This window comes from Anomaloglossus baeobatrachus, chromosome 9, assembly GCF_048569485.1.
Source record: "Anomaloglossus baeobatrachus isolate aAnoBae1 chromosome 9, aAnoBae1.hap1, whole genome shotgun sequence".
Lineage (NCBI taxonomy): Eukaryota > Metazoa > Chordata > Amphibia > Anura > Aromobatidae > Anomaloglossus > Anomaloglossus baeobatrachus.
In genome coordinates, this window is record NC_134361.1 from 122,358,478 (window position 1) to 122,383,243 (window position 24,766).

At 45.7% G+C, this 24,766-nt stretch overlaps 1 protein-coding gene across 1 annotated transcript in view; it reads left to right on the forward strand.

Moving 5' to 3' along the window:
• Positions 1-24,766, forward strand: part of AR (androgen receptor) — a 1,201,765-nt gene that overhangs the window by 1,033,512 nt on the left and 143,487 nt on the right. Inside the window, exon 5 of the mRNA XM_075323978.1 lies at positions 23,809-23,953. Coding sequence (XP_075180093.1) covers positions 23,809-23,953 — 145 coding nt within the window. The remainder of the gene's footprint in view (positions 1-23,808; positions 23,954-24,766) is intronic.

Sequence of the window (24,766 nt, forward strand, 5' to 3'; positions counted from 1 at the left end):
TGCCATATCAAATGACACATAGCTAACTGAAGCTACTCCGGTATCCACCTCGTCATTGAGGGACCCACCATTAGGATATAAAAGGTGGTGGAATACCCTGAAAAAGCCAGTTTCTTTCCTAGGTGCTATCCCTAATGGTGAAATACGAAAATTAACAAAAGGTGGTCCAGGGAAAGGCCCTGCTAACCTACCTAACTGTAGCTCTTTTCCGATGTGTTTAACAACAAAAAAACCTCTGAGGGCTAACACACGGTAAATTCTTAACTAAAACACATCCTAAACCTGTAAATTAAGGAACAAAAAAAAACAAACCTGTTTAAAGCCCTTATATATTCTGGCTTTCTCCCTGTCTGGGTACCGCTTTAACCATGGCAGCATTTTTCCCAAGCTCACAGGAGTCTGTGCTTTTGAGAAAAAAAAACAAAAACTCCCAAGGATTATAAACCTGTTGACCCACTGACCCACCCCGTTTAAAACATCTGGCTAATAGGTGAGAACCACGACAGGATGAGCACTCATGCCTGAACCCGAAATTATTAAGCCACTTACACGTCAATTCATTATTAACAAAACACACTCCTTTTTCAATTGTTGAATAGGAGCCTGTCTTGCTAAAATACACCTCTGTGGCAACATCAAGTTCAGCCATAACCCCACATCCTTCTCACCCCATCTCATCCTGGAATGTACCGACATCTTGTGCCGGAATGATTCATCGTATATAAGCCAAGCAATGCCCACAAAAACTACGATAGGATAAATTGAGAAGGCCTGCAGCCAAATGTGAAAGGATTTGAAAACCTTCCTCATAACCTCACTCTCACCTTTGGCTTCATGCCCACTCAAACACAATAAAGCCCTACCTGACAGTGACAAAGAAAACCCATCCATATATTCTCTGCTCCAAATCCTCTTTTGTCGCATTGCTCAGATGAAAACCTAAAGGCGAAGCCTGACAAGTTAATGCTTCCTCAAAGCATGTTTGAGGGATGCCCTTAAAGCTACCCTCATGTGCATCAGGCTGTACATGTGTGTGTATGGTGTCTACCCTACTTCCCCCCCTGCATGAACTCAGTGCACACGCTGTAAATGAAGTCCCTAACACTGTCCCTATTACCTACTCCAGTGTTATTACCGAGGGAATAGGATAGCTCACCAGACTTGCAGGGACAATCACCAATCCTGTCGGTTGTCTCCAGCAGCTGGGGAGCGATGGCTGCGTCGGCCACAGCGGTAGGCCCTGAAGTTCATCCCGCTTCACCGCTCTCGCTCCCGGAGTCCTCCGAAGACCAGGCCTGTAGCGCCGCCGCTGCACTAGAGCTCTTTTGCAGCAGCGACGGCAAGCTACAGCCCAGACCGAAGTCCTCACCCACCGGCGGCCTGAAGAACCCATCTTCTTCTGGAGCGGTGGAAGCCAGACATCAGACATCCTGGCCGGCGGTCACCTCGTGATGACGCGACAACCAGCCAGCCCGTGATGCCCAACTCTCGCGATACCACTGGGATTGACCGCGAAGATCTCGCCCGACTGCCTCTTCCTTCACCGCGGGACTGCTCCAGCGATGCCGCCGACGACTCCTTCCAAGCGCTGCAACTCTTCACTCCAGCCGACCTCCGACCCGTTCTTCCTCCCGACGCCGGCGGTGAGTACACTTCTTTCCTTTTCCTCGACCACCAAGCACCGACCGAAACCTCCACCGGAGTCGCACCCGAACCAGGAACAGGTACTACAGACTCCTCGCCCCGCTCCATACCGCCCGACACTTCAGCGGTACCATCCCAAGGCAGGCTCTCATCGCCGTCTTCCTCTCCAGCTCTCCTGAGCATTTGTTGCAGCAGTGACTTCATGACAAATCACTTGATCCTGTCAGCTGTGACTGACATAGCTGACAAAAACCCAGATATTTATACAAACTCCTTCTCACACAAAGTTGACAATAACCAATCAATATTTCATAAACACCCGCGCAGTCAGCTGATTGGCTACATGCCAGCTGACTCACGTTACCAGGCAGAAAAATCCTCCTCATATTAACCAAAATAGGGTCCGTGCTATCATGGCAATCCCAAAGCTACATGCCATGGGATTTTACATGAACTTGGATGCAGGTTTCTTTTGGGTCAATAATACCATTGGGTTTGTGCCATATGAATAGGGGAGTGCTTTAAAATTTGGTACAAATATGCTAATTCCTAGAGCAGACCTGGGAAAGTGGAGTCTGTGGGCTACATCTGGCCTACATCTGGGCTACAGCTGTTCTTGTCTGGCTCGTAGACTCTATAGCCGAAGGGCTAAAAACAGTGGCTGACGGGCCACGCACTCCTCATCCGGTTCCCAGCATCCCGATGGCCCCGCTGTCTGCATTCTCAGCATGCAGATAGCTGTTAAAACATTAGTAAAGGATGGAGCTGCTGGCTCCTTCTTCCACTAATCAACATGTGTGACTGAGGCAGAGCAAAGAGTTAGTGCACTGGAGACCAGAGCAGATTGCCGGGGGAATGGGACCAAGGTGAGTATGTGTTTTTTTTTTATATGTGTTTGAGAAGTGTGTGTGCATATAGTTTAGCTATTTGGGGGCTCATACTGTACAAAAAACGGCTATATGTGTATAGTATTACACTTGTTCATTTGTTCATTTTCTACTTTATATTTTGCTAATTTGTCATTGTTTCATATGTATCATCTATTCATTGGCTGTTCCTTTTCCTCCCCTTTTCTGAACCAATGTATGGTCGGAGTCTTGCTTTTAACGAGCCCTAGTCTTCAGTAGTGTTAGCAACTGAATAAGAACTAGACGTTCGAAACGCATCCTCTGTCTATGTAACTACTCCATGTGACTTTTGGACTTTTTATCTTCATTTTTCAATAAAAATATATTTTTAAATTCTTGGATCAAGCTGCTGGATAATTTTCACGAATACTTTGACCTAGTTTTGCCGACTTTTTCATCCTTGCACGGTTCCAAGGTTGGTGTCTCCTAAACAGGTGAGCTGGAACATACTTTTTGTTTTTTGTACAAAAAACAGCTATATGTATATACAGTATATATTTATAAAATTAAAGGGAACATTCAAATAACACAGCCTAGATCTGAATGAATGAAATATTCTCATTGAAAACTTTGTTCTGTACAAAGTTAAATGTGCTGACAACAAAATCACACAAAAATCATCAATGGAAATCAAATGTTTTAACTAATGGAGGCCTGGATTTGAAGACACACACAAAGAAGAAAGTGGAAACAAGTCAAAATGAACATCAAAACAAGACAAAACAAGACAAAATTAAAGTGGAAACAAGTCAAAATGAGGCTTAGTATTGTGTGTGGCCTCCACGTGCCTGTATGACCTCACTTCAAGCCTGGGCATGCTCCTGCTGAGGTTGCGGATTGTCTCCTGAGGGATCTCAAGCATCTGTCATTTCCTGGATGGTCTGTGTTGCAACGTGATGTTAGTGGATGGATGGAGCGAGACATGGATGGAGCGAGAAATGATGTCCCAGATGTGCTAAATTGGATTCAGGTCTGGGGAATGAGCGGGCCAGTCCATAGCTTCAATGCCTTCATATTGCAGGAACTGCTGACACACTACAGCCACATGAGGTCTGGCATTGTCCTGCATTAGGAGAAACCCAGGGCCAACCGTACCAGCATATGGTCTCACAAAGGGTCTGAGGATCTCATCTCAGTACCTAATGGCAGTCAGGCTACCTCTGGCGAGCACATGGAGCGCTGTGCGGCCTTCCAAAGAAATGCCACCCCACACCATTACTGACACACTGCCAAACAGGTCATGATGAAGGATGTTGCAGGCAGCAGATCGCTCTCCACGGCGTCTCCAGACAGACTCTGTCACGTCACATGTGCTCAGTGTGAACCTGCTTTCATCTGTGAAGAGCACAGGGTGCCAGTGGTGAATTTGCCAATCCTGGTGTTCTGTGGCAAATGCAAAGCGCCCTGCATGGTGTTGGACAGTGAGCACAAACCCCATCTGTGGACGCAGGGCCCTCATGCCATCTTCATGGAGTCGGTTTCTAATCATTTGTGCAGACACATGCACATTTGTGGCCTACTGGAGGTCATTTTGCAGGGCTCTGGCAGTGTTCCTCTTGTTCCTCCTTGTACAAAGGCGTAGGTAGCGGTCCTGCTGCTGGGTTTTTGCCCTGCTACAGCCCCCTCCACGTCTCCTGGTGTATTGGCCTGTCTCATGGTAGCACCTCCATCTTCTGGACACTACGCTGACAGACACAACAAACCTTCTTGCCACAGCTCGCATTGTGCCATCCTGGATGAGCTGCTCTACCTGTGCCACTTGTATGGGTTGTAGAATCCGTCTCATGTTTCCACTAGTGTGAGAGCACAACCAACATTCAAAAGTGACCAAAACATCAACCAGAAAGCATTGGTACTAAGATGTGGTCTGTGGTATCCACCTGCGGAAACACTCCTTTATTGAGTGTGTCTTGATAATTGCCAATCATTTCCATCTGATGTCTATTCCATTTACACAACAGCATGTGAAATTGATTGTCAATCAGTGCTGCTTCCTAAGTGGACAGTTTGATTTCACAGAAGTTTGATTAATTTGGAGTTCTATTCAGTTGGTTAAGTGTTCCCTTTAATTTTTTGAGCAGTGTATATCTCTATGGAGTAAAACGTGGAGAGCTCATTCCAGTATCAATTGATTTCTCCTATAAAATGTAATTAATTTGAAATGTAAAAGTAAAAATATCTACAGGGACCAAAAAGCTATACACCTCAATATTTATACACATCAATTTAAAAATTGATTGACTGTGTAGGTTACCCCCTAAACTCAAACTCTTAGTGTGGAAGTTACATTTTGCAGTACAAGCATTGGGTCTTTCATTATAGGGAGTAATTGACGAGGTTTGAAATCTCACTCCTCATAATTGTATTCCGTAAATTGTCACTGCAATAAAACGTAAAGTGGTCTTTGAATAAATAATAGCAAGCACTTGTAGGCCTCATTCAGATGTTCCTTTTTTGCCTATGATTAGCGCTGGGCAGATTGTTTGAAATCTGAATTTGGCAGCGTCACCGAATTTCCCAAAGAATCACAATACTGAAAGCCTGTAATTGACTGGAAAATACATGCATAACACTGAGTTCTCCTAGGTGTGTATTCAATCTGTTTTAAGAATTTCAATGCAAACACAACGATGAGTATTTATATTTTTGGTAATCCTGCCAAATTCAATCTCAGAGTATTGGAATTTTGCCGTGACCTTCAAGTTTCAGGAAATGTGACCTTAAGGCTATGTGCACACATTGCATTCTATGCCGCAGCATGTAAGTCATTGCATGTGCGTCTCAGAACGCAGCCGAGAAGCTTCTTTCTGAGATGCATTGTTACTGCAGAATTCCTGCAGAATTCCTGTGTTCTGGATGCTTGCTCTACCATAGATAGAGTGGGAAAAGCATCCAGAGTGCACATTTTTGACAGTGCGGTCCCACTCGGCTCTGCTGCATCCCCATAGACTTGCAACAGAACCGAGTGGGACCGCACTGTCAAAAAGAGCATGGCTGGTTGCGAAACAGTGCCGCGTGATCAGAATAAACTCGGATGAACTTTACTCAATTTCATTGTGATCGCGCGACTCTGTGCACCGTGGCTTGATTTGCGATCACAGGTGAAGGACTCACCTGTGATCGCAAATCCCCTGAGTGACTGCAGTGAGATGCGTGATCAGCTGTGCTTTCACTCAGGTTACTCGCGGACACAGCTGCAGACCTCCACCTGAGAGCAGTGGCCGCGAGTAAGCTCAGTGACAGCACAGCTGATCACGTGACTCACTTCAGTTGCTGCATGGAGCTGACAGGAGCGACGGTGTTCTACTGCCACTCTTGTCAGCTTCCGATGTAGCAGGGCTGAAATCGTCGTGGGACCTTGCATGGATTATGTCGGACCTGGAGGTATTTTTGAGGGGTTAATAAAGTGGTGAAAGAGGGTGTTTATTTGTCTTTCATTATAAATAAAGGATTTTTTGGATGTGTGTGTTTATTTTCTTTAACTTACAGGTTAATTATGGAAGGTATCTCGGAGAGACGCCTGCCATGATTAACCTAGGACTTAGTGGCAGCTATGGGCTGCTGCCATTAACTCCTTATTACCCTGTTTGCCACCGCACCAGAGCAATTCGGGATGAGCCGGGTAGAGTCCCGGAACTGTCGCATCTAATGTGTGCTGCAATTCCAGGCGGCTGCTGGCTGATATTGTTAGGCTGGGGGGCTCCCCATAACGTGGAGCTCCCCATCCTGAGAGTACCAGCCTTCAGCAGTGTGGCTTTACCCTGGCTGGTATCCAAACTGGGGGGACCGCACGTTGTTTTGTTTTTTAAGAAATTATTTTTTTTTTTACTGCTCGATATAGACACGCTGTGTGGCTGTGATTGGTTGCAGTGAGACAGCTGTCACTCAGCGTGGGGGCATGTCTGACTGCAACCAATCATAGGCGCCGGTGGGCGGAGGAAGCAGGGAATACAAGATGGATTAATGAGCGGCTGGCATTTTCAAAAGAGGAGAAGCTGCTACAGTGTGAACGCCGTGCAGCACCGCGCCGGTGATCGTGGATCAGTGAGTATGAGAGAGGGGGTGGGAGGGAGAGACCGATATGGACAGAGAGAGAGAGACCGAAAGACTTGCATTTATTATGATAAATAAACATGCGGATCGCAACAAAAATGCAGTGCAAATGCACTGCTTAGCATTTTGGTAGCGTTTTTCTACAACTCATTGATTTCAAAACGCTCAAAAGAATTGACATGCTGCTTTTCTAAACGCAGAGGTTTTGTCAAATTTGTGACAATCAAAACGCTGCGTTTAAAAAAGCAACGTGCGCACAGATCTTGCATGATTCTCATAGACTTTGCTGGGGATGCAGAACGCATGCATTTTGGCAATGTGACTCTGCAGCTTAAAACGCTGCAGAAACGCAAAAAAACCCCGCAACATGCGCACATAGCCTAAGTCAGTCCTCTGCGAACCCTATTTTAATGATTTTTTATTTTTTTTGCTCTGAGAGTGCGTTTTACCATCAATGTGGCATTTGTTTTCTAAGAAAACAGATTCCAAGCTCAACACACTGATGATTGATGCTCTCAGTGAGAGCAATCAATCATTTTTCAACTGGCTAACACGGTAACAAAACCTTTTTCTTTTAACAACACTCTAATGACACATGGATGCAATCTAAATACTAACCATTTTTTAATGACCCATTCACATGAATGTATGATTTTTATCTTCAAATAAAAAATGGCCATATCTCCATTTGTTTTTATAAAGAACTAGAAATAGGGCCGATGCTATCGCATCGGAAGTGCGGTGAAATGCACATCTGTCTATGCTTAGTGGTGCTGCCAGGAGCAGTGGACATCTGTCACACTGTTTGTGCTTTCCAACATTCGGTATCTGTTGTATGTCTCCCTCCACATTTATGTATTGTATGTGTTGTGTCATTTGACCTCTTTCACCCCTCTGCAATGTCTCTTCCTTGTTGTGTGCTGTGTATTGTTATCTGGTGGTGTGTTTCTTGAGTTATGTTCGCTTTGTCGTGTATGCCCTTTGTGCTATGTGTGTTTACACTATATAATCTCTTGTAAGCTGTTGTGACTATAATTGGAGGTGGTACATTTTTTTGTGCAGTTTGATATGTGTGTGAATGTGCTGCATGCTGTCCTCCTCTGCATCCAGTGGACTCACACATCAGAACACACACTCACACATCAGAACACACACTCACACATCAGAATGTACACTCACACATCAGAACGCACACATCAGAACGCACACATCAGAATGCACACATCAGAACGCACACATCAGAACACACATATCAGAAGACACACAAATCAGAACGCACACATCAGACCGCACACATACACATCAGAACGCACACATCAGAACGCACACATATACATCAGAATGCACTCATCAGAACACACAATCAGAACACACACATCAGAACACACACATGAGAACACACATATTAGAACATACATCAGAACGCACACATGAGAACACCCACATATACATCAGAACGCACACAACAGAACGCACACATCAGAACGCACACATCAAAATGCACACATCAAAACGCACACACACACACACACACATTAGATTAATGTTTCTTGAGTTGTGTTCACTTTGTGGTATATGCCCTTTGTGCTATGTGTGTTTACACTATATAGTCTCTTGTAAGCTGTTGTGACTATAATTGGAGGTGGTACATTGTTTTGCGCAGTTTGATGTGTGTGTGAATGTGCTGCATGCTGTCCTCCTCTGCATCCAGTGGACTCACACATCAGAACACACACACATCAGAACACACACATCAGAAGACCCACACATCAGAACGCACACATACACATCAGAATGCACTCATCAGAACACACATGAGAACACACACACATGAGAACACACACATATGAGAACACACACATATGAGAACACACACACATGAGAACACACACACATGAGAACACACACATATGAGAACGCACACACATGAGAACGCACACACATGAGAACGCACACACATCAGAACACACACATCAGAACACACACACATCAGAACGCACACACATCAGAACATACACATCAGAACACACATCAGAACACACATCAGAACACACACACACACATCAGAACGCACACACATCAGAACACACACATCAGAACGCACACATCAAAACGCACACACATCAGAACGCACACATCAGAACGCACACATAAGAACGCACACTCATGAAATTGCACATACCGGTACACTTGCGCGTGCCCACACTCACCACATCAAGTGATACCATGTGCTTTTGGTCGTGGGATCATCCCGCAGGTCCTGGTAGCTCAACACATAGTGCACAGCGTCGCAGGTCCTTACACCACCGAGAAGCAAGCAATTTCGCTGGATGTGGTGAGTGTGTGAATGTGATCTGTAGTGTGTGTGTGTGTATGTGATCTACTACAGAATGTGGCTGCTACTGCGCGTGTGGGAAGAGCGGTGACATCACTGCTACTTGCGCATGCGCAGTTCGTGCCCAGAAGCCACTGTGATGTGTATGTCACTTGCACAGGTGCAGTTCGACCTGTGCCTGCGCAACTGACAGTGCATGCTGGAATATGGTTACAGAAACTGGCAATTATGTATGTAAAGATGACAGGAGGTGGAGGAGCGATGCTCTGCAGGGGGTCAAGGGTGATAATCTGAAGGATATATCACTATGACAGGAGATGAAGGAGGGACACTGTGCAGAGTGGTATGGGGGTCATGATCTGCATGATATATCACTATAACAGTAGGTAAAGGAGCGATACTCTGCATAGGGTCTGGGGTGATAATCTGCAGGATATATCACTATGACAGGAGGTGGAGGAGTGATGGTCTGCAAAGGGGTTAAGGGTGATAATCTGAAGGATATATCACTATGACAGTGTGACGCCCTGGGCAAGCCAGGGGTCACAGGTAATGACATCACCACACCCTACACCCCGGTTAGGCACATCTAAGCTAGACCAGAAACCCTTGTTGCCTTCCCCAGGGGCTGATGTCCACACCAGGGGGTGGAGCCAGGCGGTTGGTCTCCACCCACCAAGGAGTTCACAGTCCTGGAGGAGGGAGAACACAGGCAGTGAGAGTGAAGCGAGGGAAGTGAGAGGAGTTGAGTGGTAGAGGAGCAAGTGTGAGGAGGAAAGTGACAGCAACAGAGCCTGAAGTTAGTCCGGGTGTGTGCCCCGGACAGAGACAGCAAGGTTAGCAGACGGCGGTGACCGTCTGCAGGAGTGGCCTATCGGAGGTGCCGTGAGGACCGTGGAGGGTGGTGACCCGGCGGTACCGGACCGGTACACAAGGAGAAGCCAGCACCATTGGCAGGGGCCTTTCGGATCCCGGCAAGGCTAGGAGTCGCCGTAAATTTGCCAAATCCGTCAGTGAAGGGGACCTCCGGGTTCCCAAACAACTAAGTCCCGATTGAAGGCAACAGTCCAACCGTATGAGAAGGACACCGCCACCGCCAAGGCACCAGTTTCTCAGGGCCAGCGCCTGCGGGCAAAGAGGGACTCCTCCGGCCCATATCCAAGTCGGGGAGCGGGTTACCGGTGGGAACCCATCGCTACCAACATTAAACAGGGTGCAGGGAAAGAGACAGTCACCGTTAACTACCGGGGAAAAGCAACAGCAGCCGTCCGTGGGAACCGTCTTTCCAGCCGTGTGTTTTACCGAGAACTGTGTCACCGTCTCAGGCTGAGTGAGTACCACCGTGCCGTGAGGCACAGTGCTGCCCTCCGCGACCCTGCACCTCACCAGGCCCCGCACCTGGCCTGCCATCCCTCATCCTCCACCCCATCACTGGGCCCCGGGACAACCAACCCCTACCCACGAAGGGGGAGAACTAACAACTCTGCTGCTCCCTGTCACCGCTCCCGGGATCCCCATACAGAGCAGCGGTGGTGTTACCAAAAATCACCACAACCGTGGGTGGCGTCACGGACAATAAATCCCCAAAACCAAACCCCTTTTCACTCACGGGCGAGGAGCGCCGCTCAAGTCCCCGGGATCCGGCCCATCGCTTGAGCCACCGAGCAGCAGCGGCCGCAGCAGCAGCGGCAGCCGGACTCGAGCAGTGGGAGAGCGCAGCCTTCCCTCCTCCGCCCGCGACAACAGGAGATGGAGGAGCGACACTGTGCAGAGTGGTATGGGGTCATGATCTGCAGAATATATCACTATGACAGGAGGTGAAGGAGCGACGCTCTGCAGAGGGGTACGGGGGTCATGATCTGCAGGATATATCACTATGACAGGAGGTGAAGGAGCGACGCTCTGCAGAGGGGTCCGGGGTGATAATCTGCAGGATATATCAATATGACAGGAGATGGAGGAGTAATACTCTGCAGAGGGGTCCAGGGCGATAATCTGCAGGATATATCCCTATGGTAGGAGAAGGAGGAGAGACACTCTGCAGAGGGGTATGGGGGTCATGATCTACAGGATATATCACTATGTCAGGAAGTGGAGCAGCGATGCTCTCCAAAAGGGTCCAGTGTGATAATTTGAAGGATATATCACTATGACAGGAGGTGGAGGAGCAATGCTCTGCAGAGGGAACTGGGGTGATGATCTGCAGAATATATCACTGTGACAGGAGGTGAAGGAGCGACGCTCTGAAGAGGAGTCCGGGGTGATAATCTGCAGGATATATCACTTTGACAGGAAGTGGAGGAGCGCACATACTCACCACATCCAGTGATACCACGTGCTTCCAGCCATGTGATCATCCCGCAGGTCCTAGAGCAGGGGTGGGGAACCTTTTTACTGCCGAGGGCCATTTGGAAATTTCTACCAACCTGCAGGGGCCGCACAAAATTATCAATGTGAAAATGACCCTGCTATATTTGGTCAAACAATTAACTCACCCCTATTGTGGCGGCCGGAGCAGCTTCTCTTTGGTTCGGCTGTGATGTTTGGTGATACTAATCATGTTGCTTCTCACAATTGCTTTTCTAGGTTTGTCTCAGTCTGAAGCGCAGTCAACTCTTTGTCATAATAATATTTGGTAAATCATATACATCACATAGGAGATGCTGTATATACATCACAGGAGATGCTGGAGGCACATATAACACATAGGAGACACTGGGACTGCTCTATATACATTACAGGAGTCACTGAAGGGCTGGGGGCATATACATCACATTGAAAATGCTGGGACTGACGTATACACAACAGAAAGGAAACACTGAGACTGCTGTATATACACATCACAGGAGACACTGGAGGCACATACATCACATGAGGAGCTGGGGACATATATATGCTCCCAGCCCCTCAGGTGATGTTAATACCCACAGCCCCTTCTCTGATGTAAATGCCCACTGCCCCTCCTGTGATGTAAATGCCCACAGCCCCTCCTGTGTTGTGTATGTCCCCAGTGTCTCCTGTGATGTATATGCCCCCAGCATCTCCAATGTGATGTATAAGTCACAGGAGATGCTGAAGGCAAACAACACAAGGGGGGCTGGGGGGCATACACATAACAGGAGACGCTGGGGGACATACACAACGCAAGAGGTGCTGGGGGGCATACACAACGCAAGAGGGGCTGGGGGCACACATATCACAAGAGGGGCTGGGGGCAAAGACATCACAAGAGGGGCTGGGGGGCATACACATAACAGGAGACGCTGGGGGGCATACACAACGGAAGAGGGGATGGGGGCACACACATCACAAGAAGGGCTGGGGGCAAAGACATCACTGAGCGGGGCACAGACATCACTGGGGAACACAACACTTGGGGTGATACACAGCATTGGGAGGGCACACAGCACTGCCCCCCAGTAATGTCAGGGCTCTGCACACAGCACCTGCAGAGCCCTGACATTACTGGGGAGCCACAAACCTGAGGTGATACACAGTATGGGGTGAGGGACACAGCACTGATCGTTGCCCACAACTCTGGGGGGATGGTACACAAAGTACTGGACGGGGAGCAGAGTGCAGGCGCGTGCACATACAGCGCCGGAAATAGTGCAGGCAGATGGGCGGGCACACCGCTCCGGAGGGCAGAGGGGCGGGCACACCGCTCCAGAGGGCAGAGGGGCGGGCACAATGCTCCAGAGGGCAGAGGGGCGGGAACACCGCTCCGGAGGGCAGAGGGGCGGGCACACCGCACGAGAGGATAGAGGGGCCGGCAGATCGCTCCGGAGTTCAAAGGTGTGGTCACACCACACAAGAGGACCTAGGGGCGGGCACATCGCTCCAAAGGGGGCAGATCGCTCTGGAGGGCAGAGGGGCGGGCACACCACACAAGAGGACAGAGGGGCGAGCACACCGCACGAGAGGAAAGAGGGGCGGGCAGATCGCTCCGGAGGGCAGAAAGGCGGGCACACAGCACGAAAGGACAGAGGGACGGGCACACACCGCTGATCACGCTAACACTGGACAGCAGGAGAGCCCATTGGTTCGCCTAAACAGTGCATGTGGTCATTTAAAAGGCCGGCGGCTCCAGCACTGCAGCCCTCGGGAATCTGCCCGGGGGCTGCATAAAAGGTCATGGCGAGCCGCATGCGGCCCGCAGGCCGGAGGTTCCCCACCCCTGTCCTAGAGGCTCAAAGAACAGTGCACAGCATCGCAGGTCCTTACGCCGCTGAGAAGCAAGCGATATCGCTGGATGTGTTGAGTGTGTGGATGCGATCTGTAGTGTGTTTGTGTGTTTGCGTTCTCATGTGTGTGTGCGCGCGCGTGCTCTCGTGTGTGTGTGTGTATGTGATCTACCACAGTATGTGGTTGCTACTGCGTGTGTGTGGGAAGAGCGGTGACGTCACTGACAGTGCCGCGGTGCATGCCGGAATAGGTGGACAGACACAACTGTCAATTATGTATGTGGATAGTTAGCTAAATAAAATGGACATGAGATTATGCCAGTAAACTATTGGAGACACGTGGTATTTGTGAAAAACATGGATAGTACACATATGTTAAAATGGACAAGTGAATGAAGCCTTAAGGCCCCGTTACACACTACGATTTATCTGACGATATGTCGTCGGGGGCACTGTTTTCGTGACGTACTTCCGTCGTCGTTAGCAACGTTGCTGCACGTGACACCTACGAGCGACTCCGAATGATCTTAAAAATAGCGAAAATCGTTGATCGTTGACACGTCGTTCAGTTCCAAAATGTTGTTCATCGTTTCGAACGCAGCAGACATATTGCTACGTTTGACACCCTGCCAACGACAAACAACATCGTTAGTGCGTCCATCATTGGCGACGGTGACGTTTCGTTATGAGCAATGCTCCACGCCTCCTCCGCTCTGATTGGTGGTACCAACTGCGTTCTGATTTGGCAGGCATGGTTGATAAAGCGGACACAGAAAGGCGTAAAGGATGCCACACACAAAACAGATCATGCGTGCGGCACCGGTGGTTGCGTCACACGGGGCAGCCGCATATGCGGCCTTTAATTTCACAGACAACCAATCACGTTACAGAAGACCGGAGGAGATTCTGACAGTATGGAAGTTGGGGCGTGTAGAGGGCGAGGCAATCACATAGTTACATAGTTACTTAGGTTGAAAAAAGACCTAGGTCCATCTAGTTCAACCTTCCTCCACCAGTTCTACATTTAGTCACTAAGTCATTTATAACCAACAATGTTTTGTGTACTGAGGAAATCATCCAGCCCTTTTTTAAAAGCTGTTATATTATCTGCCATTACTACCTCTTGTGGTAGTGTATTCCACAGTCTGACCGCTCTAACTGTAAAGAACCCTTTCCTATTTAGGTGTCGGAATCGCTTTTCTTCCACTCGCAGTGAGTGCCCCCTGGTCCTTAGTACTGTCTTTGGAAGAAATAAGTCATGTGCCAGTCCTTTATATTGACCACACATGTATTTATACATATAAATGAGATCTCCTCTGAGACGTCTTTTTTCTAAGCTAAACATATCTAACTTTTTCAACCTGTCATCATATGGGAGGCCTTCCATTCCTTGTAATAGTCTAGTTGCCCGCCTTTGAACTGACTCTAACTTCTGAATGTCCTTTTTAAAATGTGGAGCCCAAAACTGGATCCCGTATTCCAGATGTGGCCTTACAAGTGATTTATAGAGGGGTAACAATACGTTGGGATCACGGGATCTAATCTCTCTTTTTATACACCCGAAAATCTTGTTTGCTTTAGCAGCTGCTGCTTGACATTGAGTTCTACTGCTCAGCTTATTTGTAATGAGAATACCCAAGTCCTTCTCCTGTTCTGTAGTCCCGAGTTTACTTCCATTTAATGTATACGCAGCTATAGGATTACTCCGTCCTAGGTGCATTACTTTACATTTATCAACATTAAATCTCATTTGCCAAGTATCTGCCCATTCTGACATCTTATCCAGATCTTTTTGTAATATTGTACTATCCAGGTCAGTTTTTAATATCCTACATAGTTTGGTGTCATCGGCAAAGACTGACACTGTACTATCAATCCCATCCACAAGGTCATTAATAAAGAGAGTAAAAAGAATCGGTCCAAGCACAGATCCCTGCGGCACCCCACTGCTGACTATAGCCCATTTAGAGAATGTACCATTTATGACTACTCTTTGTTTCCTATCTTTTAGCCAATTCCTTACCCAGTTGCATATTGTGTCCCCTAGTCCTTGCTTCTGGAGCTTTAGTATAAGGCTATTATGTGGTACAGTATCAAATGCCTTTGCAAAGTCCAAATAAATCACATCAGCTGCATTACCAATATCCAGGTTTGAACTTACCCCCTCATAGAACCCCAACAGGTTGGTTAGACACGACTTATCTTTCATGAATCCATGCTGTTTGTCAGTTATCATATTTTCTGCAATATATTTTTGCATGTCATCCCTTAAAATGCCCTCAAAAACTTTGCATACTACTGATGTCAGGCTTACTGGACGGTAGTTGCCTGGATCTACCCTCTTACCTTTCTTAAATATCGGTACCACATCAGCAATCCTCCAATCCTGAGGCACCAACCCTGTTACAAGTGAGTCTAAAAAGATGAGATACAGCGGTCTGTCGATTACGGAGCTCAATTCCCTCAATATTCGTGGATGAATGCCATCTGGCCCTGGGGATTTGTCAATGTTTAATTTACTCAGACGTAGGCGTACTTCATCTTGTGTTAAATTAATTATATCGGGTGGTGGACTTTGATTTTTCACTTGTTGAATGATCCCTGGTACAGTCAGTTCCTTGGTGAATACAGATGAGAAATGCCTATTTAATATCTCAGTCTTTTGTTTGTCCTCTATAACTAACTTGTTATTATATTTTAAGGGGCCGATACTATCCTTTGTTTTCCTTTTGGCATTAATGTATTTATAAAAGATTTTGGGATTTATTTTAATGTCATTGGCGATTTTTGTTTCAGTAGCTAATTTTGCTTGTTTGATTTCTTTTTTACATTTCCTATTGATATCTTTATACTCCTGCAATGCTATTTCTGTATTCTCAGCCTTTAATATTTTAAATGCCCTTTGTTTTTGTTTCATTATACTTTGTACAGTCTTATTTATCCATAGTGGTTTCTTTTTATTCCTGGACATTTTATTACCAGAGGGTATACGTTTTTTACAGGACTCTAGTAGTATATCCTTAAACTTACCCCATTTATGTTCGGTATCCCCAGTTACCATGACTTTGTCCCAATCTACACATTTAAGCTCTTCCCTTAATTTGTTGAAATCAGCTTTCCTAAAATTCCAGGTTTTAGCATTCCCCCTTTGAAATGTTCTATTGAATATTATGTTGAAGCTTACCATATTATGATCGCTGGTGCCCAAGTGCTCCCGGACCTGTAGATCTGAAATTGTATCCGGTCTATTTGACAGGACCAGATCTAGCAAATTATCTCCCCTGGTCGGTTCACCTACCATCTGAGAGAGGAAATGGTCTTGAATGGTAGATAAGAACTTACAGCTTTTAGCAGAACCAGAAGATTCTATGTCCCACTGAATGTCTGGATAGTTGAAATCCCCCATAATAAGAACCCGATTATTATTATTAGCTGCCTTTTCAATTTGTTCCAGCATTTCACCCTCTATTTGTTCAGGTATGTTAGGAGGCTTATAGCAAACTCCAATTAGCATTTTTCCATTATTCCCCTCCCCATGTACATTTACCCTTACTGACTCTACATTGTTGCTGTTCCCCTCAATGTCATCATACAACACAGGTTTTAGGTTAGATTTAATAAATATACACACCCCACCACCTTTTTGGCCTTTCCTGTCCTTCCTAAATGTACTATAACCCTGTATGTTTGTCACCCAGTCATGGCTTTCATCCAGCCAGGTTTCCGTAATGCCCACCACATCATAATCCATGGTTGACATAAGAGTCTCCAATTCATTCATTTTGTTTGCAAGACTTCTTGCATTTGCCAGTAGACATTTAATCCTATTAACACCTTTATTACTCCTAGCCTCCCTACGTTCCTTGTATGTCCCATCCCCCCCTAATCATTCATTGACCTCTACCGTCTCCCTGTCTCTATCTGCTCTATCTATCCCCTTATTTGCTCCACTACCCTCCCTCCCCCCCGATCCTAGTTTAAAAGCTCCTCCATCCGTCTGACCATTTTCTCCCCCAGCACAGCTGCTCCTTCCCCATTGAGGTGCAGCCCGTCCCTACCGTAGAGCCTGTAGCCGACTGAGAAGTCGGCCCAGTTCTCCATGAACTCGAACCCTTCCTTCCTGCACCAATTTCTAAGCCACATATTTATCTCCCTAAGCTCCCGCTGTCTTTCTAGTGACGCTCGTGGCACCGGTAGTATTTCTTAAAACACCACCTTGGAGGTCCTGGACTTCAGCTTCTCTCCTAGTTCCCTGTAATCATTTTTAAGGACCTTCCACCTGCCTCTAACTTTGTCATTAGTACCAATGTGCACCATGACCGCTGGGTTTTCCCCAGCCCCACCCAGCAATCTGTCTATCCGATCCACAATATGCCGAACCCGAGCACCCGGCAGACAACACACTGTTCGGCATTCACGGTCTCGGCGACAGATGACCCTGTCTGTCCGCCTAATTATAGAGTCCCCTACCACCAACATCTGTCTGGGCTTTGCTGCACTCCTATTTCCCTCCTTCCTGCAGTTGTTTTCCTGGTTGCTAGGAGCAACATCCTGCTGTAGTGACCCTAGTCCAGGCCCTTCATTCCTAATATCAGCCAAACAGGCATATTTACTAGGTTGTGCCAGGTCAGGACTAGGCTCCCTGACACTTTTCCCCCTACCTCTTCTTCTAACTGTTTCCGAGCTACCTACCTCTGGGTCCTGATCTTCCCCACTTCCACCCTCCTCCATATCACTGGCCCCAGCCAGAGAAAGCTCAGTGAGCTCTAAACTCCTCTCCAGGTTTGCAATGCCCCTTAGTGTTGCAAGCTTCTTATTTAGATCAGTTACCTTGGCTTCCAAATACGCAACATGCTTGCATCGAGTGCAGACATAGTCACCCTCGAACGGCTGCTCAAGGCATGCATACATCTGACAAGATACACACCTGATAGCATTGTCCATGGAGCACCTATCAAATGGGGATAAACAGTAAAGTAGAAAAACAAAGAGAAAAAAACCCCAATGGGAAACGTATAAGGATAAATTCAAACTATGTTCTTGTGTCAAACTATGTAATTGTGTTGAAACTATGCACTTATCTTAAATTCAGCACTTTACATCAGTTCAGCACCTCGCTCGCTCATCACCTCGCTTGCACTGGGTGGTTTATATAGATGTACAATGACTATCAGAAGCTGCTAGAAGCTTCTAGAAACAGGTGTGACTAATCCTACTAATTAAATCACAAGACTAACTTTTTTTTTTTTTTTCCCTTTTCACAGAATCACAAACAGACACACAATTCCCTAATGAAATTCACAATTACAGTTATCACCACTATGTAATTGTATTGAAACTATGCACTTATCTTAAATTCAGCACTTTACTTCAGTTCAGCACCTCGCTCGCTCAGCCATACACATGCCAGGGTGTATGCTATGGACAATTATATACCTCTGTCGTTGCCGGAATCGTTGGGAGGAATGCTGTGTGACGGTGTCCACACGTCCGCCTTGGTCAAACAATATATCGCTGAACGATGTAGCGTCGTTTGTGAGATGTGTACGTGTGACCACTACAAAACGACCTATGAGCGATCTCGGCAAATCGTAAGAACGATCTGGGCGTGTCACATCGTTAACGAGATCGCTAGTGATATCGTTGTGTGTAAAACAGTTTTTAATCTTGGATCTTGTTCAATCGTGTCAATTCTGAATAAATGAGGATTTTATGGCAGAGAAAAAAGAATTCCATTTTTACAAAAACATAAAATACTGCTCTCCTTCATATTTAGATTGGAAAATAATTTTTTGTTACAGTTTACCAATTCATAGCGATTTAATGTACTTACCCTGTTATTTATTTCTTCTGTCGAGTTTAGCAGAATATCCTCTTTGCAATAACTGAATCTTTGATTTAAGGACTTGAAGCACAAATCTATTTTCCTCGATTCTTATAAATATTGGACCTGATTCAACAAGATCAGCGTTCTTCACACCCCTCTTGATGAGGTACTGTTTTCATGAATCAGGAGTGTCTGATGAGTGGTGTGTGCTCCATTTGAGATCTCACTTCAGTCAGGATCTGAAGTGAGATTTCTGGCTTATGGAACACCACAGCTTATGGAACCCACACTGTGCCCCTGTCCCGCCCCAGTTCCATTTTCTTTGTAGCAGTTGGGAGAAACTGGTATGAAAATATCACTAGTTGTAAAATTTAGTTTCAACTCTGAGTTGCCACTAAATTTAGCAACTTTTCAAAGCCCTTAAGCCAGAGTTGTGTTGTAAAAGCTGTGTTGAATCGGTCATTGTCTATAAGGAATTACTATATTTGATCTGCAATGCCAGGTACCGCCTGTTACTGCTCATCACAGAACACTGAGTTGTGACAGGAAAAATGTAGCTCAGAGCACTGCTCTGGAATACTACAAAATGGCTCCCCCCACAGCTGTTATCTGGACAGTCCAGGGGCATGCCCAGTTCACAGATGAGGCATCCATAGTGCAGGAGATGAGGTCAGACACTGAAGAGATGTGCTATGGCCTGGAGCGGCCGTATTGATTGTGCTCAGACACTTACACAAAAGCAAACAAAAATGGCGGTTACAGAAAATAATAATGAAAACATAAATGTTAAAACATAAAATTTCATTTTATTTTATAAATAATTGATTACATAATCAATAATTATTGATACAAAAATAAAAATCACTACACGTTATCTTTAAGGTGTGTTTCACTGATTAACTCTACCTACTGTACAGCAAGCTCCTGGAGCCGCATGGTCTATATCAGTGTGTGAAAATAGGACGCAAGCAATGGCTGCGGCCAGGGTTTCCCTTCTGAGAAATATACAAGGTATCTGGTATCTCCGCGGCATTCTTGTTTTGCATATTTTCCCAGGGGGCCTTGTTCTAGTGTCACTGCATTGAGAAACACGTTATGGTGTCTCTGCGGCGTTGGATGTTGATCTCCCCGAAGTCAACCATCTTTACCTATGTAGTCTTCTACTAGACATTGCTCCCACTAGCCAGTTTCCTACTCCACACTGATGAGGGGCAAATACCCCGAAACAGCTGTCTGTGGATGGATACCATGTTTGGTATAGGCTGTTTCCTTGACTGGAGACTGCCCTTCCCGTGGTTCTTCCTTCCCGGTGAAAGACCTACTAGTTTCCTGCCAGCATTGAGAAACATGTGATAGTGTCTCCGCGGCATTCTTGTTTTGCAAATTTTCCCAGGGGGCCTTGTTCTAGTGTCACTGCGTTGAGAAACACGTGATGATGTCTCCACGGTGTTGGATGTTGATCTCCCCGAGGTCAACCATCTTTACCTATGTAGTCTTCTACTAGGCATTGCTCCCACTAGCCAGTTTCTTCCTCCACACTGATGAGGGGCAAATACCCCGAAACAGCTGTCTGTGGTTGGATACCATGTTTGGCATAGGTGGTTTCCTTGACTGGAGACTGCCCTTCCCATGGTTGTTCCTTCCCAGTGGAAGACCTGGCTAGTTTCCTGCCAGCGTTGAGAAACATGTGATGGTGTCTCCGCGGCATCGCTAACAACCGTCACACGGACTTACCTTCCCTGCGACGTCGCTCTGGCCGGCAATCTGCCTCCTTTCTAAGGGGGAGGTTCGTGCGGCGTCACAGCGACGTCACACGGCAGCCGTCCAATAGCAGAGAACGGGCGGAGATGAGCGGCCGGAACATTCCGCCCACCTCCTTCCTTCATCATTGCCGGTGGACGCAAGTAAGGAGATGTTCGTCGTTCCTGCGGTGTCACACACAGCGATGTGTGCTGCCGCAGGAACGACTGACAATATCATACCTGCAGCAGCAACGATATTTGGAAAAGGAGCGACGTGTCAACGAAAAATGTTTTTTGTCGTTTTTGAGCTCATTGATCGTTGCTCTTTGGTGTCATGCGCTGCGATGTCGCTAACGGCGCTGGATGTGCGTCAATAACTACGCCGGATGTGCGTCACTAACTACGTGACCCCGACAATATATCGTTAGCGATGTTGCAGCGTGTAAAGCACCCTTTACTCTTAACCAAGGTTCCATTGTAGTTAGATCACAGATGTCCATATAAGCACCATGCAACGCACCTTACACAAGTCTGGAATGGTGGCTCGAAAAAAAAAAAAGAGACTCAAATGCAATATCATCATAAGAAGTATTGGCTCGAGTTTGCAAAAATATATAAGAAGTAGACATTAGAAGATTCGAAACAGGTGATTCGGAGCAATGAGATAAAAGTCAATAGACTAGGCTCTGATGGATGCAAATGGTTCTCGAAGAAGCATAGGGAAAAAAGGCTTAAGGATAAAGAAGTTCGGTGAAGGAAGCCTGATGATATAGGATTGCTTCACAGCCAAAAGTGTTTGGATTCTTGACCAAGATTGATTGTGGTCTCAATGCTGAGCTATATGTGAGTATCCTACAAAACGAGTTACTTTGTACACACTATGGGTATGAAAAGGACAAGATAGTGTTCCAGAAGGGTAATGACCTGAAGCATACATTGAGATTCGAGAAAAAATGGTTCAGCAACACTGAAGTAGAGGTGTTGGATTAGTCCCCAGACCCCAACCCAATTGAACACTTGTGGGTACAGTTGAAAAAAGCTGTATACATATCTTAGTGAGTCGACCAGTATACACCAACATTGGGAATGGGTAGAAAAGACCTGAGATCAGATTTTGGTCGAGACATACTTAAATCTGATCAAGGGCATGCCCAGAAGGATTCAGGTAGTTTTCAAAGCCAAGGTGGATTTAAAAAATACTAATAAATACAAATACAGAATTTGGATTTTCAGGAAAACAGTAACTATGCAGTGAATTGACAAAAATCTGCATAACTAATCATATGCTAAACAGTTGCAAGTCAAATTTATGTATAAAATAGCCAATATCAATGTCTATAAAATAAGGTAGTCTCACGTTCTAAGCTGTAGTGGATGGGGAGATATGGAGCCTGAAAGTCAAAAGTTAAAAGAATTGTTACACTTTTGCTCGTTAGTGTAAGAGCCAGATCTAAAACCCATATTTGAAAACCGCAGATTGCTTTATCATTAATTGGTTGAGGAATTTTGCTAAGTAATACATATAAGTTATATATGTATTTCATGTAAAAAAAAATGTGCATCCAATAGAATAACACCATTTTCCTTTAAAACGGAATCTATTTTAAAATATGGTTCTTGACTGCAGCATGTGCATGTGCCATAAAGTAAGGACTTCCTCTTCTAGGAATAAGCTAATCTTAACAATAATGTTTGGGGTTTATTCCAGACACAGTGCAGCCAATTAATAAGCTTTATTGCATGTGGAAGATGCCTGTACGCTGCTGTGAACAATAAAAAAAAAAATTACGTTTGCTCACTCCTATTTTTAATAATTAATGCAGGTACAGAAGTCAGCCGTAGGCTGCAACCCTCAGGTTTCTGCTTTACCTTGGCTTGTTAATAAAAATAGAGGGGATCCCACACTATTGTTTAATTATTTATTTAAATAATTAAAAAAAAAAAACGGCATGGGACCCCCTATTTTTCATAACCAGCCAATGTAAAACAGACGTCTTGGGGCTGGTATTATTAGGCTGGAAAGTCCCGTGGTTATATAGCTCTTCCCAGCCTAAAAATAGCGGCCTGCAGCTGCCCCAGAAGTGGCGCATCTATTCACAACAGCTGACATCAACCCCAAAGTATTTTAATCGAAAAATAACGAGGGCTCCCGCCTGTTATTAGTAACCAGTGGATATAAAGTAGACAGCTGTAGGCTGCAACACTCAGCTGTCTGCTTTACCTTGGCTGCTTATAAAAAATAGGGGGACCCCACATAGTTTTTTTTAAATTTATTTAAATAATTAAAAAAAAAACGCTGTGGGATCACCTCTATTTTTAATAACCAGTCAAGGTAAAGCAGACATCTGAGGGTTGCAGTCTGCAGGTGTCTGCTTTACCTGTGCTGGCTATCAAAAATAGGCTAGAGCCCTCTTCATTTTTCTATTTATTTATTTATTCCCTGTCCCCATTTATTTGCAGGGCAATTGCCACTTCTTGCTTCATTTTGCAGCCTGCAAGCCCTTACTATGAACATTCTACAGCCATCTTATAGCACAGAAGCTCACATCTTCATTGACTTATATGGTGTTCTCGGTCAGAGGTCAAGTTCGGGTCAAGAGTCCGGGTCCAGAACAGAACTGTTAACTAAAGTTCGGGCGAACACGAACTTCCACAGATCATCTCTTACCAGAAACTGTCCTGTGTCAGCTTGGTCTTAATTTATGTATGCGCAAAGTGAAGTTTCAGTTTGGGCTTCTTTAGGATGTGTGAAGCATTTGCACCTTTCTGCATCTGTCAAGGGTACATATGCAATTCTCTACCATCACTTAGGCAAATGGGGGGGTCTTCACTTTTCAAGATAGAGCACAGATGTATGAATGCCAGCAATCCAGCTCAGATCTTAAGTACAAATAGCTTTCAAAATGGTAGAATGCCAGATGAGGTAGCACAATATGTATATTGCCATCTGATGAGTGTTGTGTCTTATTTCTGTGAAAATATAATTGAAGGCTTTTCATAGTTGGTAAAGTTTGGGCTCTGTAACTGTAAGTACAAAATGCTTTGTTCCCTGCTGAATGAATAGCACTTGTGATTAGCATCAAGACATTACATTTGTTTTCTTTGCATATTTTAGGTTTCCGTAACCTGCATGTAAGTGACCAAATGACAGTCATACAGTACTCCTGGATGGGCCTCATGATTTTTGCCATGGGATGGAGGTCCTTTAAAAATGTCAACTCTAGAATGCTTTACTTTGCTCCAGATCTGGTATTTAATGAGTAAGTACACAACTTGTCTGTATTATGGCATGCAAAGGCTTACATAGAAATCATGGGGCCCCATAGCAAAAGTCTGAATAGGTCCTCCCTAATAAAAAAAATTACAATAAAATAGTAACATAATAAACAGCATATACGGTACTGGGGGCCGGCATACACGTTACTGTGGCAGCTTACATGTTACTGTGGGGGACATACAAGTTACTGGAGGCAGCATACAAGTTACTGGGGGCGTATATACACATTATGAATTAATCTTTATCCTAGCCAGGCTCTATACTTACCAGGCAGTAAGTAGACTATTACCGGGCGCGGCTCTGTCTGCAAAGGACCAGTCTAGGCAGTGCTGTGCACCTGTGCTCCTGTTTTGTGACTGTGTGTGATGCGCTTAGCCTCGCAGTGCCTGACACTCGCTGGACACCACAGTGCCTGACACTCCCTGAGCACCACAGTGCCTGACGCTCGCTGGGCACCGCAGTGCCTGGCGCTCGCTGGGCATCACAGTGCCTGACGCTCGCTGGGCACCGCAGTGCCTGGCGCTCGCTGGGCATCACAGTGCCTGACGCTCGCTGGGCACTAGAGTGCCTGACACTCGCTGAACACTGCAGTGCCTGCAAACAGTGCAATCAGCCTCAGAGTAAACAGTACTAAAAGAATAGTCCTACCAAAATGTCTCACAGTAATTAATGATACATTTACTACCAAGATAAAATAAATGAAATACAAATCTATAAATATCTACATTTCTTTTTAGTAATGCTACGACAAAATAGCCAAACAATTAACAAATAACTGATACAATATATTGTTACT